General features: G+C 36.8%; 4 protein-coding genes across 5 annotated transcripts; 1 reads left to right on the top strand and 3 right to left on the bottom strand.

Moving 5' to 3' along the window:
- Positions 1-24: 24 nt before the first annotated feature.
- Positions 25-1,833, bottom strand: LOC122600692 (26S proteasome regulatory subunit 7-like). The gene is made up of 3 exons (XM_043773450.1): positions 1,684-1,833; positions 550-699; positions 25-460 (listed from the first exon to the last, which is right to left on the bottom strand). Exons 1-3 carry the CDS (start codon positions 1,792-1,794, stop codon positions 275-277), a joined length of 447 nt encoding a protein of 148 aa, XP_043629385.1. The 5' UTR covers positions 1,795-1,833; the 3' UTR covers positions 25-274.
- Positions 1,834-3,497: 1,664 nt separating this feature from the next.
- LOC122596413 (protein transport protein SEC23-like) lies at positions 3,498-5,658 on the bottom strand. The gene is made up of 6 exons (XM_043768989.1): positions 5,577-5,658; positions 4,820-5,304; positions 4,560-4,733; positions 3,882-3,939; positions 3,676-3,782; positions 3,498-3,557 (listed from the first exon to the last, which is right to left on the bottom strand). The coding sequence occupies exons 1-6, from the start codon at positions 5,656-5,658 to the stop codon at positions 3,498-3,500; spliced, it is 966 nt and encodes a 321-aa protein (XP_043624924.1).
- A 62-nt stretch (positions 5,659-5,720) lies between these two features.
- Positions 5,721-9,157, top strand: LOC122596405 (enolase-phosphatase E1-like). The gene is made up of 4 exons (XM_043768980.1): positions 5,721-5,796; positions 5,842-6,033; positions 6,430-8,118; positions 8,389-9,157. The coding sequence occupies exons 1-4, from the start codon at positions 5,721-5,723 to the stop codon at positions 8,937-8,939; spliced, it is 2,508 nt and encodes an 835-aa protein (XP_043624915.1). The 3' UTR covers positions 8,940-9,157.
- Positions 9,158-9,887: 730 nt separating this feature from the next.
- LOC122597124 (protein transport protein SEC23-like) lies at positions 9,888-17,458 on the bottom strand. 2 transcript variants are annotated; one of them, XM_043769759.1, is made up of 13 exons: positions 17,005-17,458; positions 15,462-15,946; positions 15,202-15,375; positions 14,323-14,484; positions 13,610-13,752; positions 12,834-12,909; positions 12,575-12,747; positions 12,417-12,498; positions 11,606-11,683; positions 11,357-11,524; positions 10,799-11,062; positions 10,579-10,683; positions 9,888-10,458 (listed from the first exon to the last, which is right to left on the bottom strand). In XM_043769759.1, exons 1-13 carry the CDS (start codon positions 17,291-17,293, stop codon positions 10,315-10,317), a joined length of 2,343 nt encoding a protein of 780 aa, XP_043625694.1. In that variant the 5' UTR covers positions 17,294-17,458; the 3' UTR covers positions 9,888-10,314. The 2 variants fall into 2 exon arrangements, with proteins under 2 accessions (XP_043625694.1, XP_043625700.1); XM_043769765.1 differs by having other exon boundaries at positions 11,357-11,518.
- Positions 17,459-17,551: the final 93 nt, after the last annotated feature.

The following is a 17,551-nucleotide window of genomic DNA, read 5'->3' as shown; positions in this document are numbered from 1 at the left end:
TATGAATTAAATGACACACTCACAAACTGAAACAGAATTCTTTATCAAACAAAATCCCATTCTAATTACATGTGAATCCAAGGTACAAAGCAGATTGAAAACAAAGGTTCAAGTGTAGTATGTATCAAAACAACTGCATAACCAGAACCTGAAAAAGGAACTAAAACCGCCAAATGTAAAATGCCTATCTTGCTGCCTAATCTCCTTCTTGACATTGAGATTTAACGCATCCTCATGTGCTCCTTATTCTTTTGAATATATCAAATGGTGTCTTTCACCTCTTACGACATCTTAAAGCATTGTGTTTTTGGCTGTAAACGATGGACTTTGACTTTTGGGAGTGTATACTACCCTTAAATCTGGTCTCATGAAGATTGAACTGCAAGCTTCTGTAGATGTTGCAATTACATACCTTTGCATCTTTTGTGTTTGGAATAATTATCTTTGTGCATCTAGCCACCTGATTGCCAAAATGGAATAGTATTAGCGACGAAGATAAGAGAAAAGCGTAAAAAGAGAAGTTTTTTCAATAATGAAAACAACCCGAACCTGCATCATTTGTTTATCAAAGACAAGATCCCAAGGGCAAGGTGTGGCAGTGTTTGACTCCAAACTACCACATAAATCATTGAGCCTTTTGGCCATATCCTTTACAGTCTTTACTTCTTTTGTGATGCTGGTCAAATAGGGTCCCAATCCCTTCATAATTCATTATCTTGTGTTAGTGTACGGTAAAGTAACATGGTACAAAACATAGATAATATATGTCACCAAATAAACGATGTTATCAATCTACAAACAAACAGAAATATGTTTGAGCAAACTTTGAAAGATTGAGGAAAAAGGCATACATACAAGCGCTCTGGCATCCATGGACTTCAAATATGTAAAAGCTTTCTAACTTTCTTCAATTAAGAAAGTTAGAAAGCTTTTACTTATTTGACCGTTAAATTCCGTTATTTGACCGTTAAGATCCATTAATTCCGTTATTGACTCAGACCTTCAAATTTACCCTAAAACCCCTTTAACGTGACGGTGGACCTCCGTTACCGTTATCACGGCCGTTGAGGAGGTTATTTACAACACTGTTCTTAATAACTATAGGGTGTTTGTATTAACTACAGGGTGTTTGTAATTGCTTGTTTCAACTGCGTATGTTTCTTGATAAGGCAAGAGCTCATAATCAGTAGTAGCAAACACAATTTTGCTTATGTTGTATCAAAGCACATTGGTCAGGAAAGTTCATAAGCAGCTGGTTGGCAATCTAACTATTTACCAATTTTTCTAACCCAACGACTCCTACTCACAAGCTTTTCAGAATTTTAAAACTGCTTATCTGTCTGTCAAACAGCAAAATTTTAACAAATGCCCATTGAAGGTTTTGGTAAAATTATAAACCTTTAAACTTAACAAGATTCACAGTCGCTAATTATGGATTAAAATACATGAATCTGTACATCTCTTGATTTATCCAACTCATATGTATATATCTGTATATCTAGAATCAAGACATATTTATTCAGTAACCCTAGACCCTAAAATATCTTCGAAGATCTAACTTATTAATAAACAACTTCAGTTAATTAAAGATCGAATCTTTAATCTACAGAACAATGAAATAAAGTAATTAGGGTTTTATTATCATAAAAAGGGCGAAATTTATTTATTTATTTTGGGGCTTACAAAAGTTTTAAGGTGAGCAATCTCGTCTTCATTGAGTGGCCTGAAGTTCTTGTCGCCCTTGATTTCATGTGGCCTGGGGTTCTTCTCATCCTTGATCTCATCGGTCGACATATTGTTTTTCTTAGATTGTTTAGTATTAGTATAAGGGATCGCCTATACAGGGGGTGTTTTTTTATATAGACTCGGGTTATTTTCTGAAATAGTCCTTGGACTATCCACCATATTACTGGTTTCATACTTGTAACTTTAAATTTACTCTCGTCAATAATCCACTCCTACAACAAACGGACGTTAGAAGTGGGGTTAAGTCCCTTCACGTGCACGGCACGTGATGGGTATTTTTGGGTTTTGCCACCAAAAAATCTGCTTTTACATCGTATAAAAAAACGTGAGTGTATTTGGAAACCCCACAAATCCTTTTTATTTTTCTCCCTTCTCATCTTTTTCCTCCCCTTATTTCTTTTTCTCCCCTTTCTTCTCCAAATTAGGGCAAATCACAAAAACTCAATAATGGTGATATGTTGGTGTGGAAGACAAGTAATTGTTCGAACCTCATGGACTGATCTGAATCTCGGACGTCGTTTCTATTGCTGTCCACAAAAGGTATTAGTGTTTTCTAAACATAAAATCAATCTTAATTTTGTTTACAAAATCGTGATTTTTGTTACCAGGGATCAAGTTGTAGGTTTATTGGTTGGGTTGACCCGGCAGATGTTATGTGAATATCATACCCGGTTTATTGCGGTCCAAGAATCTTGTCGATGCCAAACTCAAAGCAACTCAAGCTGAAGCTAGAAGGTGGAAGAGATGCAAGTTGTCAACGAATCTGATTCAGTTTTGACTGCAAAAGAAGATCTTGGAGAACCTATCTTGGAAGAAGGGTCAAGCGAACACACACATAAAGATGCCGAAGTATCTGGTTCAGTTCTGATCGTAAAAGAGAATCTTGGTGAACCTGAGTTGGAAAAATGTTCAAAAGAGCAGATTCAAGAAGTTGTCAAGGAGCCCAACACAGTTTTAACTGAAAAGATGATCTTGGGGAACCCAAGCTCGAAAAAAATTTAAATGAATCTATCCAGGAAGTTTTTGAAAAGTCCGATTCAGTTTTGGCCCAAAAACAGGATCTCGGTGCACCAAGCCTGGAAAAAAGCTCAAAAGAAATTCAACCTGATTTAGTTTTGGCTGAAAAGGAGGATCTTGATGCATCCAAATCGGAAAAAAGTTTAAACGAAAACACTCATGAAGTTATAGAACATAAAGTTGATCAGGTCAGCAATGATATAGCTGATGTCTGCGTTGAAACACCTAAAGATCCATCTGATAATTCCATTGACGGTGTCAAGAATGCTTCTGGTGTTGCTCCTAAACCTCTTGTGGAAGAAGCTAATGACAAACTGATGAACGATCAAAAATCTGGTGAACGGAAAGTTAATCATGTGAGCAATGATATAGCTGATGTCTGCGTTGAAACTATTACACCTATAGATTCATCGGATAATATCACTGACAGTGTCGAGAATGCCCCTAGTGTTGTTCCTAAACCTCTTGTAGAAGAAGGTAATGACAAATTGATGAACAATCAAGAATCTGGTGTAGCCTTATCGGTAGATTCAAGTAGCCGGAACAGTTTAGAGGGAAATTGGGGATCGGTTTCAGGTACATTTCCAGGGTCTCATTGTTTTCGTTGCACTAAATGGGTATCGAGTCAAAATGGGTAGGTTGTTTAACCTGCAAAATTCTAATTATATTAAAAAAATGAGATTAAAATTCAATGATGACCTGAGAACCATGTTGATCACACACCACCAATGAGATTAAAATTCAATTATGATTTCAGCATCATCATGTGGTGCTTGCAATAACAGTGCAAACGCCTACCAAAAAAGGAGTAGAAAAACACATCATACTACATAGCAGCGAAAAAGCAGGGCAGAAACAAAATAATACGCAACTGTGGGAAATGATGAGGAAGAAGTATATTTAAGAAATTACCAGGTGTTCTGGCTGATTTTGGTAGCCCATGTTCCTCCATTGAGCTATTGTCAGACCATGAAAAATAACTACACTGAAGTACGAATCTAATAGAAGGATTCTATCAGCTGAAATGGATGCCACATCAAGTAATGCAGGTGAAGGCAGTGAATTAAATGAATACGATATTAATGAAGGTTATATCATGACAACCGCATTTGTTATACCCTCCCGGTTAAGCATCATGCGAAAATAAGCAGTCTCATCTGGACTATTATTGAACACCTGTCATAAAAAGAGAGTATCAAATGAAATTAAATTGAAAATAAAAGAGCGATCAAGAAGATACGCTATGTCGATTTCAAAAAGAAAGAGAAGATACACTATCAAGTAGAGGTGGAAGTTCCATTGAATGTAAGATTAACCGAACCCAACCCAACCCAACATGTACAGAAGTTACATTTGTTTACAGTAACCTGAAACTTAATTTAATGGGAGTAAACACTGACTTGAAGGTTACCAGTTATCACACAAGACTGAGTAGCATGAGCTTATAGAAAATGCATTGATTCCATTCAGATCATAATCAGATAGTCAACAGATAAAAGCTAGGGATAGGTAGATACTATATAATTCCAGATGTATGTTCAAAATCAGTTTTCTAACATTTACAGTCTTTTCAAAATCTAACTTATAAGACTTCAAACAATTTAAATTCATCATTATCTCAATCACATTTACCGAGACACTAAAAACTGACGATGGCCGCTTCAAGTACACATTTCTATATAGATATGCAATTCCACTATATCACTAACTGAGAGCATAATTACGTGATAACTATATTAGCAACATCAATCTGCATTTCCAATAACACACTATATAAATATCAAAAAGAAATTTACCGAACCAGGACCTTCAGTGCATGGACCACCAACCAATGCCACTATTCGAGCACCAGTTCCCGGCATACAAGCACCTGGCAAACCAGCTGCAACACTCAATGCAACCCCGGTGCACCTTAAGGATCGATTACCTGGTGCAATTGGCCATTGATCTGTGCCTAATTCTTCCAATAGCTAAATTCCAAACACTTCAAGTTGTAACATATGTCAACAAATTCGCTAAACTATAACAAAGATCATAAGAAAAGTATAAAGCTCACCGAATGGATGGTATATGCACCTTCAGAAGCCGGCAATAAAAACCTAGATACCCCCGGATTCAAAAACCCTCCACCTTGTCCTGCCATCCCTTTCTGAAACCCTTGCCCTGGCCCACCACCAACTCTCCTTCCACCAACAGCACCACCTGACCCTAATCCTAACTGATCCAAAACCTGATCTTTACTGATCTCTTTTGAACCACGAAAAACATACACTTTGGACATATCAGAATACCCTAACTCATAAACCTGAACTCGAGTGCCAAACGAAACAAACCTTACCAATGCATTCTCAGGTAAAAACTCAAGCGCTTGTTGTAACGCCGATCTAGCAAACCCTAATTCCTCCTCAATCATACAGGTATCAATCACAAACACATACACATTCGGAGGAGTCACATGATGTATATCCGAATTAGGGAAACTATACTCGGTTGTCGTATATTGCAGATACAATTCAGCTGGAACATTTGTTTCAGATATACCTGCAAAAAACATGATAAACATATCAACAAAAGATGAAAGATTGGGCACGAAAGGGTCTTATTTACATAGAAAGCATAGAAAGCTGTCTGGTGCTTCCAACTTTCTACACTTTGATGCATAAGACATCATCTGCACCAAAGTGCCACGTGCATCAGAGAGTAAAAAGTATATTTTACAGTTTTACTCATTGATGCATGCGATGCTACTCCAAAGGCATCAAATAGCAAAGCCAGCTACATCAAAGTGTTAAGTGCATTAAGGTCAGGTGCACCAGCCACACCAAGTGCATCAAGGTACTCTTTGGGAGAGCACATTGAAACACTAAAATGCTTTATACACTTCGCACCAGACATTGTCTACTGGATTTTAATCAACCTGACCAGTCCCACCCCTTTTTCTTTTTATACACAACAATATGGCAAGTCATGTTGATTCTCATCTAATTTCATCTTTAATGACTGACAACGAATACATACATGTCTCTCACATGGGTACCACAACCATAGTGTAATTTAGTGAAAGTTGTGATGTTTAAGGTCCCAAGATTGAGAAGCAGATTAGCGTGAGTGGTGACGGTGGTGGGCTCATTGGAAGTGTTAGTAGATCCGAAGAGGATTTGTTTTCAGATGCCGTAACTGAGTTTGCAGACAGTGGAACAAGTGCAGGATCTGCTAACAAAACTCTGGATAGAGATTTGTTTTTTTCATTTAATGATGCTGAAAATGGTGGTGAGAATATATGTTGTCTTCGTGTGATATTCTTAATATTATATAAACAACCTATAGATTTTTTGAAGTTGAAGTTAGGCCAGTTGATATGATTATTGCATGAGTATGTGATTGAGTAATTATCTTAGCACTAGTGTCAATAAATGCTGTCTGTTTGTCAACATTAATGTAAATAATTCAGAGGACAAGTAATTAGTTGTAAATCTTGCAACAGAAGTAATTATCCATTTTTTTGGGTTTATTTCACATGTAAATCTTGAAATAATCAAAACTTGCCAGCACTAAACAACTGATTGTATACAAACACTCTCTTGGCCTGCTTTGTTTGTAGTGAATATAATGAACGTAAGTATTTATGTTTCCTTATGCTAGTTTGGTTGTTCATTGATTATTTAGGTACTAATGATGTGATAAATACTCCAGTAGAGGGAAGCAAGCTCGATGCTGGTCCAGAAGTTTCCGCGAAGCAAGATATCCATGTAGAGAAAAGTGGAGCAACCGAGGTAACTGTATCTGCATCATCTGAGTTGACTGACAAAGATGCTCAATGCTTGGATGGTTTGGTCAAACATGGAGTTTTGGAGCCCACACCCGAGTCAAGTTATGTTTCCCAGTCACAAGAAGCTAAATCTATTGAAGTTGTGGAAGCAGGGGAGAGGAAAAGTCAAGGAAGTCAAACCTTTGAAACTACTGCCGAAGAAGCTAAAAATTCAGAAATTAGCAAAACCACCCCTGAAGTTTCAGAAATAGTCGGTGGATACGATGATATAATTAAGCAGGAGAACTTTGAGAAATTGGAACCAGCAACTGCAGATGAAATTAGTGAAGAAATCAGGCCGGAGATCGAATCTGTTTGTGAACATGTTTCAGAACTTTCCAAAGAACCTGAAATAGTTGAAAGCCCAGAGGGAATCAATGAAGAAATTGAGCATGAAAAGACTGAATCGGATAATGTTGTAGTTACTCCGGAAATTGTCAATGAATCTGAAATTGTCAAGGGTGAAGAGGAAGTCGGTGATGCAGTCAAGCATGAAAAGTGTGAACCTGATCATAAACATGTTCTCGAAGCTTCTAAAGGTTCTGAAATTGATGAAGCTGTTACAGTTTTGACTGAAAAGGATGATGTTGGTGCATCAAAGAAACAAACTGAGCAAGCTGTCAAGGAGCCCAATGTGGGTTTGACTGAAAAACAGGATTTTGGTGCAGTTGAATTGGAAAAATGTTCAAAGGAAGAGATTCAAGTTGTTAACGAATCTGATTCTGTTTTGACTGCAAAAGAAGATCTTGGAGAACCTATCTTGGAAGAAGGGTCAAGCGAACACACACATAAAGATGCCGAAGTATCTGGTTCAGTTCTGATCGTAAAAGAGAATCTTGGTGAACCTGAGTTGGAAAAATGTTCAAAAGAGCAGATTCAAGAAGTTGTCAAGGAGCCCAACACAGTTTTAACTGAAAAAGATGATCTTGGGGAACCCAAGCTCGAAAAAAATTTAAATGAATCTATCCAGGAAGTTTTTGAAAAGTCCGATTCAGTTTTGGCCCAAAAACAGGATCTCGGTGCACCAAGCCTGGAAAAAAGCTCAAAAGAAATTCAACCTGATTTAGTTTTGGCTGAAAAGGAAGATCTTGATGCATCCAAATCGGAAAAAAGTTTAAACGAAAACACTCATGAAGTTATAGAACATAAAGTTGATCAGGTCAGCAATGATATAGCTGATGTCTGCGTTGAAACACCTAAAGATCCATCTGATAATTCCTTTGACGGTGTCAAGAATGCTTCTGGTGTTGCTCCTAAACCTCTTGTGGAAGAAGCTAATGACAAACTGATGAACGATCAAGAATCTGGTGAACGGAAAGTTAAGCATGTGAGCAATGATGTAGCTGATGTCTGCGTTGAAACTATTACACCTATAGATTCATCGGATAATATCACTGACAGTGTCGAGAATGCTTCTGGTGTTGTTCCTAAACCTCTTGTAGAAGAAGGTAATGACAAATTGATGAACAATCAAGAATCTGGTGTAGCCTTATCGGTAGATTCAAGTAGCCGGAACAGTTTAGAGGGAAATTGGGGATCGGTTTCAGGTACATTTCCAGAGTCTCATTGTTTTCGTTGCACTAAATGGGTATCGAGTCAAAATGGGTAGGTTGTTTAACCTGCAAAATTCTAATTATATTAATTTAATCTTTCTAATTAGATAACTTAGGAGGATTATGCACTATTCCACTCTGAGGGAGTTTTTCCTTGTTTTAAACTCATATAATGCGAGTAAACCCACAAATTGGTCGAATTGGCTCCTTTACATGGGATTGTGAACTTAAAATCATTTTTTTTGTTTGTTCATGTTGCTACAGTACTCTCTACCGCTTCAATTAATGCTGAAACTTTACATGGGGGTGACCAATCAAAACTCAACCCTGAGAAGTCTACTGCAGCAACATCAGATGTCTTTGAGCCCCCATCTTTTATGACACTAGTGGAACCTGAAGGCAAAGATCAGAGATCTGTCTCTTCTGAGGTGCAAGACTCTAAACAGCAACCAAATTCTGAAGCTTCCCAAGAAGGGTGGTTCCCAACTTTGCCCAAAGTCAACAACGAGTCTGAAGGAAGAAAGAAGAATGAGGAAGCAATTGCAAAAGTTACAAACTGGAGTAGCGGGAAGCAGTCTACACCTCTAAAGAACCTTTTAGGGGAAGCCAAATCTCCTAGTGCTAAACAACCCGAGTCCGTGATTCCCAAAGATGAGGCCACCAACGAGAAGGCAGGTGAAACTCCTCTGGTCAACCAGGACATGTCTTCACCACCAAAACTTATTGAAGATGGTAAGAAAGCGGGGAAGAAAGTAAAGGGTAGAAGTTCATGGATCCCATTTGTATGCTGTTCTTCGGTAAATGTTGTTAAGTAGAAGAGGATGTGGATGCAGTAACATGGTAGTTCGCTAGATTGGACATCAATCAGTCTAATTTGGTTGCTAAAACAGTTGCTAGTTTCGTGTATGTATATTTTATATAGTAGATGGACTAAAGGTTGTTTAATTGATATAGAATGGTTGATTTGTACTCGTTACTATTGAAGATTGAATCTATCAATGGACAATGGTGTGTGTGGTTTTGGTTGAACTTATATCATTTGAAATATCTCAAATCTGATCTCAGATATGGTTATACTGGAGTCATGATCATTTTCTGATTTTTTAAGGCTATATAAAAATCATAAATTTTGTTAGATTGTGGCCGGATACATACCCCATGTACAAAAGAATACTTGTATTTACTTGATAGTAGGAGTAGTATATTAGGTGTACAAGAGTATACATTGATAAACTTAACCCTAACATGAACCTTATGTGCCCATTAAACTAATTTGGTTTGATTATAATAGTGATATAGACGCTAAAATTGATCTAATAAAGCGTTCAATACCCCAAAAGTATCAGCTTTTGCGATTCACATTTAGGTTCAAGATATTATTGAAGCACTAAGCCATTACCAGTATCATCACTTGATACAATCGTTTGACAAATCTTAACACTGACCGATTTATGATCTTCTACAAAATGCATCTCAACTCTTACCGAGCAGATCTTGCTACATAAGTTTGATATTTAACAGAAGATTATACAAGCAAAGTGGAACTTCAGGTATACAGACACAAAGGAATCTAGGCCAAAAAAACTAAAGACCATATTTCACCCGCTATTTATAACTCAAAAGCAGCAAGAGTTTAACTAAAGCATGGTGTTAATGGTTAAAATCATCTGAGATATTAAACCAACAGCCTCTTTTATTAGGTCTAGTGGTCTGTTTGTACGACTTAAATGACACAAACTCACATGAACTGAAACAGGATTCCCTATCAAACAAAATCCAATTCCATTCACATGTGAATCCAAGGTACAAAGCAGATTGAAAACAAAGGTTCAAGTGTAGTATGTATCGAAACAACTACATAACCAGAACCTGAAAATGGAACTAAAACCCCATGTTTTCTTGCATTTTCCAGCTCCCCCAAAGGGAATAATTCATCATATAACCTGAGAAAGTCAATACACAATAAACATACTATCTATTAACTTACAAAACCGCCAAATGTAAAATGCCTATCTTGCTGCCTAATCTCCTTCTTGATATTGAGATTTAACACGTCCCCATGTACTCCTTATTCTTTTGAATATATCAAATGGTGTCTTTCACTTCTTACAATACCTTAAAGCATTGTGTTTTGGCTGTAAACGATGGACTTTGACTTTTGGGAGTGTATAAAGTATTTTAAATCTGGTCTCATGAAGATTGAACTGCAAGCTTCTGTAGATGTTCAAAAAACACTTGAAGGTTCACATCATCAGTGAATATAACATCCATTCCAGCCGAACCTTCATTGTTGTATGTTGCTGATGGGTTCAACTTGGCCAGCAAGAATCGAGCCTATAAGTCACATGAATACAACTGAATATAAATAGTACTAACTAAAGAAGTGCTGGTGGGTTAACCCAACCTAAAAAGGAGAATGTTTTTAAGAAAATGAGACTAAAATTCAATGAAGACCTGAGAACCATGTTGATCACACACCACCAATCTTGGGACAGGAAACCGATCACGTATTATAATTTCAGCATCATCATGTGGTGCTTGCAATAACAGTGCAAACGCCTACCAAAAAAGAAGTAGAAAAACACATCATACTACATTGCAGCGAAAAAGCAGGGCAGAAACCAAATACGCAACTGTTGGAAATAATGAGGAATGAGTATATTTAAGAAATTACCTGGTGTTCTGGCTGATTTTGGTAGCCCATGTTCCTCCATTGAGCTATTGTCAGACCATGAAAGATAACTACACTAAAGTACGAATCTAGTAGAAGGACTCTATCAACTGAAATGGATGCCACATCAAGTAATGCAGGTGAAGGCAGTGAATTAAATGAATACGATATTAATGAAGGTTGTATCATGACAGCCGCATTTGTTATACTCTCCCGGTTAAGCATCATGCGAAAATAAGCCGTCTCATCTGGACTATTATTGAACACCTGTCATGAAAAGAGAGAATATCACATGAAATTAATTTGAAAATAAAAGAGCGATCAAGAAAATACGCTATGTCGATTTCAAAAAGAAAGAGAAGATACACTATCAAGTAGAGGTGGAAGTTCCATTTAATGTAAGATTAACCGAACCCAACCCAACCCAACATGTACAGAAGTTACATTTGTTTACAGTAACCTGCTTTCATAAAGGATCCAACTCTCCCGTCTGCCACCTCCAATATGGAGTGTAAAATCAGAGCTTGTAACACTGAAGATAAGATTTGACTCGGTTTTTACCTGCACAAATTGTGATCTTCGAAGATTGAACATAAACTGCGGGAACAATGAAAAACAAGGGTTCAAGGCGAATGAAGATGGATCATCTTTTCGGTAGTCTCCAAATTTAGAACAGAGACGAATAAGGTTTCGATCTAGCCACCTAGTTGCATCAAATGTTTCCTGTAACTATTACCAATCCATCAAATATACAAAAAAAATAATGACACTGTGTAGCTATGTTAAATAATTGGGAGATTGTTTAAGTACCTCCATCTCCATTTTATAAGAAATTAATCTAGCAATAATCACAGCAGCTGCCTCTTGATCAAAACCTTGGATTAATTCCTGCCAATGACAATTTATCTTGATCAACACTGCCATCCCAAAAAAAAAAAAAAAAAAAAAGGACAAAAAACAACACTGCCATCCCAAATAAATTGGATTAACTAGATTATAGATGAGGATATAGCATCTTATAGATATAATTTTGAAACACAAAATAAAAAGACACATCTAACGAAAATAGATTGTTCCTATAAGCATCCCAGGTTATGCACAAAATTCTACTAAATATTGGATATAAAAATGCTAAAGTACTATTTTGTGGGTACCATGTTTATTTAATATTGTTAATACAAGTTCAAGAAAATGGATGAAAGAGACTGCTTGCACAAAAATCAGCATAACCCAACAATTTGGTGTTCTCAAGTTTTTTCAAGCTGAAGGAGAAAATACGAGAGGAAAGTTTTATACTAAGCTTCCGACTTTTCTTCCAATTTTAGAAAGATCTGTGAATTTTTCTATCGATAACTCCCCTTGGCTAGATTAATCTTCTTATATAGGAAGTGTATACTTGTAGCGCTGTTAGTTTGGTTGCCCTTCCGATTCAGCTCGAAAACATGTAAAATAATTATTACACTTTCTTTTCATTTCACTTCTCACATAATTGTCACTTTCATTTCTCTTAATTTGTCTCCAAACCCAAGAACTTGGCGTTAATGGGACCCCTCGTATCTTTAGAAATTATTGGATACTAAATGGTCTGCACGAATAGCATCTAAAACGTCTACAATTTTACCTCTGACAGAGCAGAACTCTCTAACCAGCTTCTAGTAATGGTAGTAACTCGCATCTTCGATTCTCCATCAATACTCTGGTAACTGCATCAAATTTTATGATGTATAAATTTCATTAGACTTGTAACTTATATTAATAAGAAAAGAACATTTACTTTACCTCGTAACGGTCTGTATATACAACTGTGGATTTACATTTCCTGAAGCATCTGACTTGTCACTTGATGATATATCAAAGAAAACTGTTAAACAAGTATCTTTGTCGAGTCCACACAGCTTCCAAGCTATGGTGTTCCCCTGCCCTATCACTGAGCTGGCAACAGCAGTTCCCTTCTGCAAGGTGGACAGTGTTTAAATACAGATTATTTGCATCCGGAAAGATACCACTTACTATTTTCAGTTAAGATTCAGTAAATGACCTTCTCCAACGATGTGCAAGGTCCAATGATTCCTTGAATTTTAATGTCCTTTGAACAATTAATCTCAAGGGTGCCACTGAAAGTAATACACTAGTGAATAGTTTCAGAGAAATAAATAAAATGTATATACAATACATCAAGTGGCAAAATAGGCAACCCTGCGCAGGTAAGGTAACAAATGAAATCGACCTCCCTTTACTACGGATTGAAATGGGTTAATTTGATCCGAAAACACTTTTGGGTGCATTGCTTTATCTTCTAACAAACAGTTAACGCATTAAATATGATTACAAAGACATAACCAATACAATAATAATCTTAAATCCCTAAATAAAGCAAACTTAAAAAGTTATATGCATTAAAAAGCCACATTGCGCAACTTATAATCCATTTAATCGATCCAGATAAGTTGACATGTAGTGTTTTTGGAATATAACCAAAAAAGATAAATAAATGGGTCAATATCACCACCTTTAGACAAGAGGAAACAAATACTTCTTCATCCTATGAAGCTGGAACTCTTCCGTTTTGGGTTTGTTGTGTTGTAACATATTTGGTACTGACTTTCAATTTTGGCCAAAACTTCTTTTAGTTTTGCTCAATTTAAGAGCAGTTCTCACATTTATTTGGTAGTCAACATATGTTCACCAGACAATGTACCGAGCCAGATGGGTGTTAGGTATGAAGGGAGTTGTCAAGGGAGTTGTCAAGAAGGCTCAATCTAAAGAAGGCAAGAAAATTATATATTCAGAATCATAAAGCATGAGAATACTCACTTGTGTGCGAGACCAAGAGATTCTTCCCCCTTCTCAAAGACACGTCTAAATGAGTTCTTAAAAACTGAATGCCCAAAACTTTCAGCAAGAACTACAAGGCCACCAGTTCTTTCAATAACAACTTTCATCTCTGCTACCCCAACCTAAGCAGAAAAAATAAGATTAAATTAACAGCACCTTAATATGGTTAAAGAAATTTAGAAAAGACAGCAAATGTTATCGTTAAATTATGTTATGATTCTACCATTTTTAATGGAATGAAACAGATTACATCTCCCTCCCCAAAAAACAAGAGCTTTGGTTCAAAGCAGTTTGTATGAACAACCCAGTCTATTTCGAATGTTCAACAAAAAACCTTTTTTTCCCATTGTATTCGAATAAATCCACTGGAAACCTCATTTGTTTTACCAAGCACAAGAAACAGTTGAATATGCAAAGGGATGTGATAGGACAACAAGGCATTAATGGAAGTCAATAAATTAAAAAATAGAAACCTAATATTATTTATCAAGACTCAAGAGACAAAATTTGTTTTTACTTATTTCATAAGCTATCAAAGAAGACGGAATAAGAACTATTTAGGCCACATTTAAAATAACCATTTGCAGTGTCCTTATTGGTAGCTTTACATACAAATGTAGCTACAGTCAGATAAAAAAACTAACTTCATAAACGCATGAAGGAATATCTGAAGCTACTAACGAGTTTTGTACCTGGTCAAGTGCGGAAGCAAAAAGGTCCAAGACATGACCCTGGCTGACCATCTGCTTTGAAAGTTCCTCATAAAACTGAACTGCTTTCCTAAAATATGGTGCCGCATCCTTATCCAGATCTTTATGTGAACGTACTGGATCTGAGAGATCTTTTGATACAATCTGAAAAAAACCAGATACTAACACAGCTTAGATACATATAGCTATTTTCACAGAAAAAACTATTTTCCCAACTCTCCAATACTAGAATCTATTGAATATGTTATCTTGAAACTTGAAAACCATTGTATTCAGTATTTCGTTAACTTTCTCAAACAAATCACTGACTTAAAAATTAACTAATGGGAGTAAACATTGACTTGAAGGTTTTCAACTTAGCTTGATTGCTTGAAACATGACGACCATTGTATTCAGTATTTCGTTAACTTTCTCAAACAGATCACTTACTTGAAACTTAATTTAATGGGATTGGGAGTAAACACTGACTTGAAGGTTACCAGTTATCACACAAGACTGAGTAGCATGAGCTTATAGAAAATGCATTGATTCCATTCAAATCATAATCAGATAGTCAGCAGATAAAAGCTAGGGGTAGGTAGATAATTCCAGCTGTATGTTCAAAATCAGTTTTCTAACATTTACAGTCTTTTCAAAATCTAACTTATATGACTTTAAACAAATTAAATTCATCATTATCTCAATCACATTTACCGAGACACTAAAAACTGACGGTGGCCGCTTCAAGTACACATTTCTATATAGATATGCAATTCCACTATATCACTAACTGAGAGCATAATTACGTGATAACTATATTAGCACCAACAATCTGCATTTCCAATAACATACTATATAGATATCAAAAAAAAAAAAAATTACCGAACCAGGACCTTCAGTGCATGGACCACCAACCAATGCCACTATTCGAGCACCAGTTCCCGGCATACAAGCACCTAGCAAACCAGCTGCAACACTCAATGCAACCCCGGTGCACCTTAAGGATCGATTACCTGGTGCAATTGGCCATTGATCTGTGCCTAATTCTTCCAATAGCTAAATTCCAAACACTTCAAGTTGTAACATATGTCAACAAATTCGCTAAACTATAACAAAGATCATAAGAAAAGTATAAAGCTCACCGAATGGATGGTATATGCACCTTCAGAAGCCGGCAATAAAAACCTAGATACCCCCGGATTCAAAAACCCTCCACCTTGTCCTGCCATCCCTTTCTGAAACCCTTGCCCTGGCCCACCACCAACTCTCCTTCCACCAACAGCACCACCTGACCCTAATCCTAACTGATCCAAAACCTGATCTTTACTGATCTCTTTTGAACCACGAAATACATACACTTTTGACATATCAGAATACCCTAACTCATAAACCTGAACTTGAGTGCCAAACGAAACAAATCCTACCAATGCATTTTCAGGTAAAAACTCAAGCGCTTGTTGTAACGCCGATCTAGCAAACCCTAATTCCTCCTCAATCATACAGGTATCAATCACAAACACATACACATTCGGAGGAGTCACATGATGAATATCCGAATTAGGGAAACTATATTCAATTGTCGTATATTGTGGATACAATTCAGCTGGAACATTCGTTTCAGATATACCTGCAAAAAACATGATAAACATATCAACAAAAGATGAAAGATCGGGCATGAAAGGGTCTTATTAACATAGAAAGCATAGAAAAAGCCGGCTGGTGCTTCCAACTTTCTATACTTTGATGCATAAGACATCATCTGCACCAAGGTGCCACGTGCATCAGAGAGTAAAAAGTATATTTTACTCATTGATGCATGCGATGCTACTCCAAAGGCATCAAATAGCAAGCCAGCCACATCAAAGTGTTAAGTGCATTAAGGTCAGGTGCATCAAGTGCATCAAGGTACCCTTTGGGGGAGCGCATACGAAGACACATTGGCACACCAAAATGCTTGTCTACCGGATTTTAATCAAGCTGACCAGTCACACATTGTGCCCCACCCCTTTTTCTTTTTATACACAACAATATGGCAAGTCATGTTGATCTCAACCCATCCATACGATATCAACAACTAATACATATACATTGATTCCTCATCTTTCATCTTTAATGACTAACAACAAATACATACATGTCTCTCATATGGGTACCACAACCAGTCACTTCTTTTTACTAAAAAGTATCATAAAATGACCAATCACCTCCCCCTATAAAGCGACTTGGTGGGGACACCACCCAGGTTCAAATCCTTGCAAAAGCAAATTCAACCAGCCAAGGTTTCTGGGGTCTCACCCCAGGTGTAGGGTCGCTAGCTTGAGAGGAAAAAATTATTCTACGGGACTAAGGGGTTCCTGGACATTTACCCCCGCGACCAATCACGTTAATTTCAACTTAAAAATTGAACCTTGATATACTTAAAACAGCATTATTCGAGATAACTTATCAACTACTCGTAAAAAGTTGTCAGTTCTAACCCTATCACAAGCAAATTGTAAATAAGCATGGATATATATTTTCCTTTCAACTTAAGAAAAAAGGAATAATATTGATACATATGTGGCCAAACCCGTAATTCGGGCCAACTTATTAACTAACATGTTGTCCTTCCTAGTCCTATTCTAAACAAATTATATATATATATATAAATAGGGAATAACCAAGAAAAGAAAGAATCTTGGAAACCTGAGAAATGATGGGGAAAGTGATTCCTTTGGAAACAAAAAGGGCAGATCCAAATCAAAGCGGAGAAATCGACACGGCAAAAGGGGTTAAGGACCGCAGAACAAGTCTTGCAACGAAGAGGGGCATAAGGGTTTGAAGGGATATGTGGGTGGGGCCGGATGGGCGAAATGGAAGCAGCAAAAGGGATAACGCATTTGCTGGCTTCAACTTTGGTGCGAGGCCATGCGTTCCACGTCATCCGAACACCGTCTATTCCTTCTGGATCCGTGCTTGCCATTTCTGTTGACATCCTTTGGGAATTGGGATTGATTTCTGAAAAAGTTTCAAGCTTTTTATTCAAATTTGAAATTTGGAGTCAAAGAATTGGGGATTTTGTTGCAAGTATATTTTGGTGGGTGGGTGACGATGACAATGATTTTCTTTGTACAATTGTACCTGCTTCAAACATCTTCCAGTTACATTCTTGTTTTTTTATTTTTATTTAACCTTTATTATTAATTATTTCATTTAATTAAAAAAATATTAAAAGACAAATCTTAGGCTATAA

Source organism: Erigeron canadensis, chromosome 1, assembly GCF_010389155.1.
Source record: "Erigeron canadensis isolate Cc75 chromosome 1, C_canadensis_v1, whole genome shotgun sequence".
NCBI classification, from domain to species: Eukaryota; Viridiplantae; Streptophyta; class Magnoliopsida; order Asterales; family Asteraceae; genus Erigeron; species Erigeron canadensis.
The sequence above is the reverse complement of the archived record's forward strand: the minus strand, read 5'-3'. Positions and strand labels throughout refer to the sequence as shown.

Coding starts and splice junctions, on each gene's coding strand:
- LOC122596405 (XM_043768980.1), top strand. CDS start 5,721: ATGGCAAGTCATGTTGATTCTCATCTAATTTCATCTTTAATGACTGAC. Junction 6,034..6,429: donor TAATGATGCTGAAAATGGTG/GTGAGAATATAT, acceptor TTGATTATTTAG/GTACTAATGATGTGATAAAT. Junction 8,119..8,388: donor AAATTGGGGATCGGTTTCAG/GTACATTTCCAG, acceptor ATGTTGCTACAG/TACTCTCTACCGCTTCAATT.
- LOC122600692 (XM_043773450.1), bottom strand. CDS start 1,794: ATGTCGACCGATGAGATCAAGGATGAGAAGAACCCCAGGCCACATGAA. Junction 700..1,683: donor TTGCTCACCTTAAAACTTTT/GTAAGCCCCAAA, acceptor TGAATTATGAAG/GGATTGGGACCCTATTTGAC. Junction 461..549: donor TTGATAAACAAATGATGCAG/GTTCGGGTTGTT, acceptor TTTGGCAATCAG/GTGGCTAGATGCACAAAGAT.
- LOC122597124 (XM_043769759.1), bottom strand. CDS start 17,293: ATGTCAACAGAAATGGCAAGCACGGATCCAGAAGGAATAGACGGTGTT. Junction 15,947..17,004: donor CTTTCCCCATCATTTCTCAG/GTTTCCAAGATT, acceptor TGTTTTTTGCAG/GTATATCTGAAACGAATGTT. Junction 12,748..12,833: donor CTTGCACATCGTTGGAGAAG/GTCATTTACTGA, acceptor TCCACCTTGCAG/AAGGGAACTGCTGTTGCCAG.
- LOC122596413 (XM_043768989.1), bottom strand. CDS start 5,658: ATGTCTGGTGCGAAGTGTATAAAGCATTTTAGTGTTTCAATGTGCTCT. Junction 3,783..3,881: donor CATGATGCTTAACCGGGAGG/GTATAACAAATG, acceptor CATCCATTTCAG/CTGATAGAATCCTTCTATTA. Junction 3,558..3,675: donor AAAATCAGCCAGAACACCTG/GTAATTTCTTAA, acceptor CTTTTTTGGTAG/GCGTTTGCACTGTTATTGCA.